General features: G+C 34.8%; 1 protein-coding gene and 1 pseudogene across 1 annotated transcript; both read left to right on the plus strand.

Moving 5' to 3' along the window:
- The first annotated feature begins 81 nt into the window (after positions 1–81).
- On the plus strand, positions 82–2,315 carry LOC137728188 (endo-1,4-beta-xylanase 5-like). Its single transcript, XM_088678591.1, has 5 exons — positions 82–161; positions 262–425; positions 534–632; positions 713–1,501; positions 1,673–2,315. The coding sequence occupies exons 2-5, from the start codon at positions 369–371 to the stop codon at positions 2,027–2,029; spliced, it is 1,302 nt and encodes a 433-aa protein (XP_088534717.1). The 5' UTR covers positions 82–161; positions 262–368; the 3' UTR covers positions 2,030–2,315.
- Positions 2,316–7,952: 5,637 nt separating this feature from the next.
- Positions 7,953–9,636, plus strand: LOC148693574 (uncharacterized; annotated as a pseudogene).
- Positions 9,637–11,771: the final 2,135 nt, after the last annotated feature.

Raw genomic sequence — 11,771 nt, forward strand, 5'->3', positions numbered from 1 at the left:
AAATCTTGGCGTGAAAGGATGGTCTACTTTCGGCAATGCAAAAATACAACACCGAGAATCAGAAGGCAACAAATTCATTGTGGCTTATAGTAGAAACCAGCCACATGACAGTATTTCGCAGAAGACGTACTTGCAAAGAAGCAAGCTCTACACGTTCTCTGGTACTTAACCAATTATTCTTTTTTACTGATTCATGGTATAATTATCAACTAATTACTTAATCGATAATTGTAACAATGTTTCCTGTTTGTGTTGGTGCAGCTTGGATACAAGTGAGTACCAGCAGTGCTCCGGTATCAGCAATTTTCAAGACAAGTAGCGGATTTGTACATGTTGGTGCAATTGTAGCTGAATCCGGTTGCTGGTCCATGCTCAAGGGTGGCTTAACCGTCAATGCCTCAGGTCCCGCCGAGCTCTACTTCGAGGTATTTGTTTCTGCTATTTGTATGATATTTACTGATATTTTTTTCTGTTACAAGTAATTAGTATGTTCAATCTTTTATAACTAACAACCATCAAACCTCTTAAATCAGAGCAAGAACACATCTGTTGAGATCTTTGTTGATAGCATCTCCTTACAACCATTCACTGAGAAGCAGTGGAATTCTCATCAACAACAAAGCATTGAGAAGGTGAGTTTGATCGGGCCACATAATTACTAGTGAAACAAGGCTAATTAAACGCAAATTAACTAACTATACACTTTTCACAGGTTCGTAAGACGAATGTTAGAATTCAAGCGGTCACCGAGCAAGGAAATCCACTAGAAAATGCAACAATCATCATCCAACAAAAGGCTCCTGGCTTCCCTTTCGGCGTTGCAATCAACAAGAACATCCTCACCAACACAGCCTACCAAAACTGGTTCACTTCAAAACCTTTCAAAGTCACAACGTTTGAAGACGAAATGAAATGGTACACCACGGAGCCTTCTCCGGGCCAAGAGGACTACTCCGCTGCTGATGCCTTGGTTCAGTTTGCAAAGCAACACCGGATTGCAGTCCGAGGCCACAATGTGTTCTGGGAGGATCCTCATTACCAGGCCGGTTGGCTTAACTCGCTCTCTGGCCAACAATTCTCCGATGCTGCTAACAAGAGGCTCAATTCTATTATGGGGAGATACAAGGGACAAGTCATTGCTTGGGATGTTAGTAACGAAAATTTGCATTTTAACTTCTTTGAGAGTAAGATGGGTGCAACTGCGTCTGCTGAATTTTACAATTGGGCTAGTAAAGCTGATGATACAGCCACACTATTCTTGAATGATTACAATACCATTGAGGAGAGTGGAGATAAAGATTCGATTCCGGCTAAGTACCTTCAGAAGCTGAGAGACATACAAGGGTTTCCCGGCAACAGTAATGCAAAGATGGCGATTGGTCTCGAGTCACATTTCCAGACTCCTAACATTCCTTACATAAGATCTTCTATTGATACTCTTGCTGGTGCAAATGTGCCAATTTGGATTACAGAATTGGACGTCGGTAGTGGTCCCAATCAGGTAAAAAACTGCGCCTCTCCACCTATTGCCAATAATTTGATTTTGCGTTCGATATCAGAGCGAGAAATTTATTTACGTCACGTGTGAAGGAACCTAGGTATTGACTTTATAAACATAAAAATCACAACTCTGCGGTGTAGTTAACTTTTCCTTTTTTGGTTATATGTGCAGGCATCATACTTGGAGCAGATTCTAAGGGAGGTGCATTCTCACCCTAAGATTCAAGGCATTGTGATTTGGGCTGCATGGAAACCTTCAGGATGCTACAGAATGTGTTTGACGGATAACAATTTCAAGAACTTGCCCACCGGCGATGTTGTTGACAAGCTCACAAGTGAGTTCGGTTTGACTTCGGGCTTAGCTTCTGGCACGACGAACGCTAATGGTTTCTTCGAGGCCTCGCTTTTCCACGGCGATTACGAAGTGAAAATTACTCACCCCTTGGTCGACTCCCCCTTCGTTCAGGGTTTGAATGTGGCACCAACTACTGAGTCCCAGCAACAATTGCACGTCCAACTTAATGCCTGAAGAATTGTTACGTTTTCTCTTGTTTTTGTAAGCACTTTTGGGTCTGAAAGGTGCAAAAGAAAGACAAAAACAGAGGTATTTTAGAATACCTCATTTTGAGGCAATTATTTTCTTATTTTCTTCTTCTGGTGCCAGTCGAACTGTTGACCCGGTGGACCTTATGTGAACACAAAGCCACTAGGCTACAGAGGGACTGGCTGTGTTTGTGTTTCATTTTTATCTTTGTGTTTTCCAAATTGCTTTAATGGGACGAAAATTGACCATATATTTATGGGTATGACTTTAACGTCTTAGTTGTTGGATTTGATTTTCACAACTATTAGATCTTTTATTTTATCTCAGTCATTCATTTTTCTTACCACTTAGTGCTACATAATTGATATTTAAAAACAAGAGAACATGGACGATAAAAATTCATAATATTTTAAAGATCATTATGGAGTGTGTGTGTGTGTGTGTGTGTGTGTGTGTGTATAAGTAGCACAATATCGTCATTAGTACTATGATTTAGTGACCTCCCAAGATTTCTTTAGAACGCCAATTGAAGAGTTCTATAGACAAGTTTTACCTTTTATCTAATGGACGGACGCTGAATCCGGTATTTCTAGAACAGGCTTTGCAAATAATATGTATTTTTTTTTCTCTAATTTTTGGAAATTTCTTCAAACATGAGATTGAAATAAAAAATCTAAATAGTTATGAAAATTAAATTTAACTACTAAATATAGTATTGGAGCCAGACCCCTAATACAAACACGAGAGAGGGTTACAAACTTACAATAAGTCACTTATATTTTGTATAAAAAAAAATATATTTAATCATGAATAGAGAAGACAAAATCAATTGCTTTCCCCTTAACAAGATAAATATATATATAAATCATGAATAGGGAGCACAAAATCAAACGTTTTCCCACAACAAGATATAAAAGACGAAGTAAACTATATTTAAAGAGGAATATAGAGCACAAGATCAAATGTTTTTCCCTGAATAAGATACCAAAAAAAAAAAAAAAAAAGTAAATTATATTAATCCTGAACAGAGAGCACAACATCAAATGTTTTTCCCTTAACAAGATACCAAAAAATGGAAAATTAGATTTTAATTCTTAAATTTATATTAATGCCTTTTTTTTTTTAAAGGATATATTAATGCCTTGAACAAGATTCAAGTTTAGTCCCTTAGTTCTACTTAAATGTCAGCATTTTTATTTTTATTTTTGGTAATTTCATAATTTTTTCTTTTTCTAAGTCTACACTAATTTATTATAATATATTTTGGTACAAATATTTAGGTAGACCAACTCATCATATATATATATAGGGATAGGTTCAAGAGACAAATATTTTGACAAATACTTTAACACTCTTTTTAAGCCTTTAGATTATATGACATCCAAGGATCCTTATTTATTCATTAAATGACATGGATGCTTATGTGGATTTTAATTAATATTAAAAATAAAATAAAAAACTGAAAAAACATAAAATTTATAAGGAAATTTATAAATATAAAATTTAAAGGGAAGAAACCCTATAATCGTGAACTCCATTAATTTGTAGCCTCCATCTTCCTCTCTGCCGATGAGGTATGCAACTCCATGCTTTGGATTGATATGGAATTCTAATGCCCTCTACAATGAATCAAGCTATTACTTATTAGTCTCTTAAATCTTCATTAGGTAAGCAAAATAAAACCCTATATTACTGTTCATATATGCAGGATGATTAAATTTAGTTCTTCAAAATCTTGTTAGTTTTTCCTTGGGCGACCAACAAGTGTTCCAGAAACATCCCCTACTAGTCGGGATTCTTCATTTTCTAGTTCAATGTCTTCTTCAATCCATCCTCCTGGCGTCTGTTAGGACCATCCCAAGGCATTTAGCTTTTCGTAATCTATGAAGTATCTCTTATCATGAAAAGGCCTATCATGCACAAACTTAATATGGGTATCTGGGTTCAAAGAGAAGTGTTGGTAAATTTTCCTAGCCACATCAATCAATCTCCTCTCTTTGTTCGTCCCGATGTTGTAGACACAGCCTACCTCACCCCTATGGAGAATGATCAACTTTTTATCAGAATTTTGTATCAATCAATTGAACGATACTAAGTTTGACAGCATGAATGACAGGAATTCGAGGTGTTGGGGTTGGACGCAATTCGGATGGTCGTGCATCTGCATTTTCATCCAAGACGGTCATTTTCGCTTCTTTCTATGTTTACAGGATTATTCCCTCAGTTTTTATTCTTTTCTTAGTTTTAACTTTTATTAATTTCTTAATTATAAATTTATACCTCATTTAATGTTTAAAATCCTCTACATAACTCTTAATCAAGACCGTTGAATGTTACAAGATCTAAAGGTTGTAAAGAAGTGTAAAAATATTTGTCAAAATCTTTGTCCTTTGTCCTTTGATTCTATCCCATATATATATATATATGTGTGTGTGTGTGTGTGTGTGTGTGTGTGTATTTTGATACTAACATGTAGGTACAAAAATTGATTATAATATAGTTCGGTACAAACATTTTGGAACAATATTTAATTGCAGCAATTCATTATAATATATTCTGGTACAAACACTTAGGTGCAGATATTTCGGTACAAATAAGTCAATTTAACATATTTCGGTATAATCATTTCTATACATTGATGTATTTACATTTTTTTCCTTATGTGTCACTAATTTCTTTTAATGTTTTTCATTTAGGATTATTTATAATTGGAAGAACTAAAAGAGCATACTAATAAAATCAAAACTTTAATGAGCTTTTATACTTAATAGCCAAAATTTAACCCATCATTTCAAAAATGTCAATTTTTATAAAGAATTTCATATGTAGCAAAAATGCCAATTGAATAGTCTCAAATGCCCTCTAAACATAAGTTTAATTACATAATCTTGTGGGTTGATGATCAAACTTGGTGATCTGTAAACTGGTGGATAGAGATTTATAAATGAATTTATCAAATATAGCAAAAAATTAACCCTTAAATTCAAATATGTCAATTTTTACTCTCAAATATATTTGAAATCTCACTTAAATAGATACAAATACCCCTCAATTTATATGAATAGCTAGTTGTTAACTAAAAGACTTCCTGTGCTATAATCAAGTGTAGTTGACCCATGAAATTGAGGACTATGGTGGTGATTGATTCTACTGGCAAATACGTCATTGAAAAATTGGTCAGATCATGCTCAGCTTGCACTAACAATATTCATAAACATGGACTTGTTAACAACAAATTGTCATCACCACTATATGTGTTAAACTTCAAACTAAATTCTATGTCCTTGTAACAAGTTTATGAGAAGAAGATAGACCCACAATGTCTAGATATTAAGTTGTCACCATCTACACTCACTGTCGTTTAGGGCTGCACAATTCTTCACCGTTTCATACTAGCAGGCGATGCTTTCACTCTCTATTACGTCTAGGGTTGTGCCATCATATTCACTAATTTCTCATCTAATAGGGTTTTTGTTTTTTAGTTTTTTTGGTTTTTAACTTTCAGGGGTATTCGTGTCTATTTAAATGATATTTTGAATATATTTGAAAGTTTTTATAAAAATTGACATATTTGAAATTAAGGACTAATTTTTTGCTATTTATGATAAATTCGATTTATAAACTGGTGAACCACCGTGAATAGTTTGTAATAACATAAATCTAATTGTTTTGGGGAGAATGAAATTGGAATAGTAGGATCTATCATCCTAAAAAGTATGATGAAAACAGGGAATGAAAAACCAGACGAATGAAACCAGAACTTCATCAAATTTACCAATCAATAGAAACTTGATCTCTTTCGATTTAACTACACAGTTTTTGTTGGTCTGCAAAGTTATGCAGTTAATTAAATTCCTCCAACAATATCAATGGTAATGGTGAGACTCGTAAACAATTCCATATACCTTGACTAGAAAAATAATCCAAGGTTAATGAAAATTAAGACAAGATCCCTTATAAAAGAATAAAACAAATCTTTCTTCTTGGAACAAATAGATTGTCATGATTGTTTAGTTATGCCTTCACCACAAAATGTCGCAAGTTCTCAATTGCAACAAATAGGTTTTCCTGTTTGTTGGCTTCTGTTCTTGGTCTAAGGTTGACGAAAATGAAGAAAACATCCCATCTAAAAGGTAAATTGACATTAAGGTTTTGATTTTTAAAATTGAGGGTACTTCCCTCTATTCGTGTACGCTTTCTGCAAATATATATGAAATGATGGGATAAATTTTAGCTATTAATGATAAAAACTCTCCATTGAGTGTCAAAACTTCCATTATTAAGGTTCAATCCATTTAGTATTAAGGTCTAGCAGTATTCCTATCAGTGGCGAAGCTAGGAATTGCCGAGGAGAAGGGCGAACTTAAAATGTTCAAAGGTAAAAAAAAAAGGGCAACAACCAAATTACAATTGTTATTGGCAAGGTTTCATGTTATGAAAATGTGCATAATAGATTATTGTCAATAAAAGCAAATACATGTATCTCAATGTAAACAATCATGCTATCATTTAACCATTGATCCCAACCGTAATAAAACATCGATTGTTGCTAGCTTTTCTTGGCAATGATGTGGTCTTTAGGTTGACAATAATCATTTTGAAGAGTGTCTACGAATTGCTTCATGATAATTAGGTGGATAAGCAAGCATTTGACGTCTATGTTTAAGGTCTGCAGGAAGATTAGCCAATAATTCATCCAACTCAATAGCCTCACTTTGTTGTGAACTACTCAGAATATTTGAAGGAGGATTTTAAGCACTTTTTTTTTCTTTTATAGTATCGTTGCATTACTTAATTGTATCTAGGAAAAAAAAAAAAAAAAACTCTTAGACTCTTAGACTATAGTGATATGACTAATAACTAATCAATCCAACAATTCAATTAATCAATACTAATAATCATACAAAGTATTTAATAAACAAAAATTCAATTCAATTAATCAGTATGAATAATCGCATACATTATTCAATAATTCAATTAATCGATCAATAACAAGAATTCATTTTTTACCCTAAACATAATTTCATTGCCATCAATAATCATAGAATTCATATCAATAATCAATATCCATATTAATATATTATCATATTATTCTATACTAATTAAAGAAAAAATTGTATTGAATAATTAATTAGGGTTTGAAATAATATATAAATTTAGAAAATAAAAAATTTACATAAAATTGGGAAGGATGGCGTAACGGGTGGTGATTGAAATGGTAGCTAGGAATTGGGGGATTTGTTGCGTTTGGTAAAGTGTGAGTGAGAGATGGGAAATTGAACGGGGTGATGGCTAATGAGGACCAGTGGTCCACACAATATTTTATTATTGTGTTTTAATGAAGCTGTAAAACTGTGTTATTTTAGTTAATAATTTTTTTATTTTTTTTATTTTTTATAAAAGCAAATCCTGCAGTGCGCAGAGTCGTTGCACATCAACAAATGCCAAAAAGCTGATAAAGTATAAAACTTGATGTATAAGATTGTTAGTTAAGACAGTTAGCCTTGTGGTTATAGGAGTGTAAATATCTCAACCTTGTATTACTTAGATATTTAAGAAATATAAACAAGATTCTTCTTCTCTCTCCAAGTTTTCTCTTTCTCTAAGTCTGCTGCATTGTTCTTCCTTGCTGTGTAAGATTCATCTTGATTAACATGGTATCAATCACCATTGTTGCCTGTGCATAAGCTTCAATCTTGCTTCTTTGCTTCTGTTCAATTCGAAGGCGTCTTCGCATTCATAAATTTGTCTTTGGTATCTCCATTTCTCTTTGTCTTCTTGCAATTCTGATTTCTAGGGTTTCTTGGTTGGTCGTGTTCCTTCTTCGATCATCCTTTATGCTCCCTCGATTCTTGCATATCAACTGTTTGCTATAATTCCTCACTGAGAATTTTTCGAAGTAATCTCCATGGTGACTGCAACGCAACTTCAACTTGTGCAATCTCCAATCACTGCCTTAATCTCCACCATTTCGACCTCGGTGAATGTAAAATCGGATGACTCCAATTACCTTAATTGGCACTTTCAGCTACAACTTTTGTTGGAAAGCAATGGAATTATGGGGTTTGCTGATGGCTCGCACCCCTGTCCTGCTTAACATTCAGTTCCATCTGGTGAATTTGGTATACATTCTTTTTTTTTTTTTCGGGAAACCTCGACGGTACAAGGGAAAATCTGGTATACACTTTGACCATAACACTTCTATTAAATCTGATGCATTTGTGGTTTGGAAAATGCATGATAGAGTTATAATCAAATTGGTCACTACCACTTTGTCTCCTGTTGCTTTATCCTGTGCTATTGGTAGTAAGAGTTCTCATGATATTTGGACTCGTTTGAAAGAACAGTTCTTGACTGTGTGTAAGGCTAGTATTTTTCAAATGAAGTCTAATCTTCAGACCACTAAGAAAGGTTCTGACTCTATGTCTCAATATCTTCATAGAATCAAAGAGGCTAAAGATTACTTAGCAGTTGCTGGGGTTTATTTTCCAGATGAAGATATTGTTATACTTGCTCTCAATGGTTTACTCCCTGAATGCAACACCTTTAGATGTGTTATTAGAGGTCGTGAGAATGTGATCTCTCTTAAAGAGTTTCGATCTCAGTTGCTTGCTGAAGAGATCATAGTTGAAAACTCTACAACTGCATCATTTATTACTGCCATGGTTGCAAATAATGTCTTTCATCCTGGAAAGGGTCAATCTTCTAATCATGCACCTGGTCAGTCTCAATTCTTTTCTAATGGTTATAAGCAATTTAATGGGAACAAAAATAAAGGCAAGGGCAGGTTTAATCAAAGGGTTCGGTTCTATCTACTCAAACAGTCTACTCAAACACATGTGCTTCCTACACCAAATCTAGGAATACTTGGTCAATCACCAGTCCAGTATTTTGGTACTCCAAGTGCACCATTGCTGCCTACTTACCAAATTTGCAACGCTGAAGGACACACAACACCATTGTGTCAATCTAAACCTCCTGATAGAGTTCCTTGTCAAATTTATGGCAAACATAATCACACTACATGGTACTGTTTTTCCAATGATAAGGGTCCAAATTTTGTTGGCTCGATAGTTCTATCCTTCTCAATTGCATTCCTCTAACTTTGGTGCTCCAAGTTATAACGCTACATTTCAGTCATCACCAATGCAGTCTCAACATTTTCCTTCTCAGCAACAATCTTTACAGGCTATGCATATTGTGATGACTTAGTCCTCTTCAGCACCATCTACTTCTCATTCTAATCCTTAAGTGTGGCTCACTAACTTTGGGGCTACCAATCACATGACTGCTGATCTTAGCAATCCATCTTTGTCCTCTCCATATCCTACATTTAAAACCATTCAAACTGCCAATGGTGAAGGTTTGCTTGTGTCTCGTATTGGTAGTACAGTTCTCAATATTCCCAAAATGAATTATGTGTATCCAATTAAGCTCAACTATGTGTTATATGTTCCTAAGTTGACACAAAACTTGTTGTCTGTGCATTGAATTTGTTTAGATAATAATTGCTGGCTAATTTTTGATGCCTTTTGCTTCTGGATACAGGACAAGGCCATAGGGAGGATCATTTACAAAGGAATGTGCAGTAATGGACTATATCTGATTCCTTGCCTTTCTGCAATCTTTCATGCATCAAAATCAGTACCATTTCAAACTAAAGCATTTCTTGGTCACCATATTCATTCTACCACTTAGCACAATAGACTAGTTCATCCATCCAATAACATTGTTTCTTTGATGGTAAGTCAAGCCAATATTCCCTTCCCAAAGTTTCATTACTTGTCATGTGCTTTAGTTGTTTGGAGGGTAAATTTTGTAAACTTCCCTTTCCACTTGGTACCAATAAGTCTGTAAAACCATTTACTGTTGTGCATAGTGATCTTTGGGGTCCAACACCTTCTGTTTCAATTGATGGTTACAAATATTATATGACCTTTATTGATGAATGTACAAGACATTGTTGGCTTTTTCCATTAATGAATAAATCTGATGTCTTTGCTACTTTTGTTGCCTTTCATTCATTTGTTGTTACTTAGTTTGCAACTACTATTCAAACTTTACAAAGATATGGAGGGGGGAGTATGTTAGTAAACCATTTCAATCTTTTCTTCTAGCGAAAAGAATTACCCATCATATTTCATATCCCTATACACCTGAGCAAAATGGCTTAGCTGAAAGAAAGCAAACGCATATTATTGAAACTACTGTGACACTTCTACAAACAGCTAGGTTGCTTGTATGCTTTTGGTCCTATGCTTGTCAAACAACCATATACCTCATTAATAGAATGCTAACTCCAGGACTAGAAAATAAATCTCCTTTTGAACTCTTGTTTGGGCATAGTCATGTTATTTCACATCTCAGAACATTTGGATGTGCTTGTTATCCATTATTAAAGCCTTTTAATGCAACCAAATTACAAGCCAAAACTACTAAGTGCATTTTTCTGGGATATGCTACCAAATATAAAGGGAATATTTGTTATGAGGTTTCAAAATAGCGAATTTATGTCTCTAGGCATGTAGTATTTGATGAGATTCAATTCCTTTACACAGATTTGTTGGTACATAATAAATCAACATTTATACCTTCTGCAACTCACAGTTCACAACTTTCATGGCCTGTGATTTCCACTAATAATGTTGTTTTGCCTATGCCTACCTCTCCTTCCACTTCATCTCATGATTCTTTATCTGTGCCGGCTACTTCTCACATATCACTCTCTCCAATTACATCATCACCACTGTCATCTCAATCCATTACTAGTTCTTCCACTTCTAATCCTCAAGTCCCTGCGGCATTTGTCAATAGTCCTGATGCTACTCCAGAAGATCAATTTTGTCCTGAAACATTACCAATGGTGTTAGAGGTTCCACTACTCAATTTGCATCCTATGCAAACTCGAAGCAAAAGTGGGATTATAAAGAAGAAAGCTTTGTTGGCTACTATTCAGGAGTCTGAGTATACTGATTTGTCTAACATTGAACCAACTTCATATAAAACTGCAATGAAAGATCCCACTTGGTTTAAAGCTATGTAAGAAGAGGTCAGTGCTTTAAATAAACAAGGTACCTGGAGTCTGGTGATGTTGCCTTCTATAAAGAACCTGGTGGGATGTAAGTGGATATTCAAGATTAAGAGGCATTTTGATGGCACTATTGCTTGTCATAAAGCTCGCCTAGTAGCTAAAGGGTTTAGTCAATAACCTGGAATTAACTATGGGGAAACCTTTAGTCCTATGGTTAAACCCACAACTGTTAGGCTTGTATTAGCTTTTGCAGCTCAGTTAAGTTGGTCCCTTAGGCAACTCGATGTAAAAAAATGCCATTTTACATGGCATTTTGGAAGAAGAAGTGTATGTGGCTCAGCTTCTGGGGTTTGCAGATGTTAATTACCTTCACTTAGTTTGTAAGCTACACAAGTCTTTATATGGACTTTAGCAACCTCCTCGAGCTTGGAATGATAGATTTACAAAGTTCTTGCCTCACTTGGGTTTTCGAAATACCTATTCCAATTCCTCCTTGTTTGTCAAGAAGGTTGACTCTGGTATTGTCATTATATTGCTTTATGTGGATGATATTATCATCACAGGAAGTGCAGTTGTAGCTATACAAGAAGTTATTGATGCATTAATAGTTGAGTTTGACATCAAGGATTTAAGGGACTTGCATTTCTTTCTAGGCATTCAAATCTCAAAAACTGCAACTGGTTTACGTTTGTCTCA

Source organism: Pyrus communis, chromosome 10 (assembly GCF_041283825.1).
Source record: "Pyrus communis isolate YQ-2024b chromosome 10, ASM4128382v1, whole genome shotgun sequence".
Lineage (NCBI taxonomy): Eukaryota > Viridiplantae > Streptophyta > Magnoliopsida > Rosales > Rosaceae > Pyrus > Pyrus communis.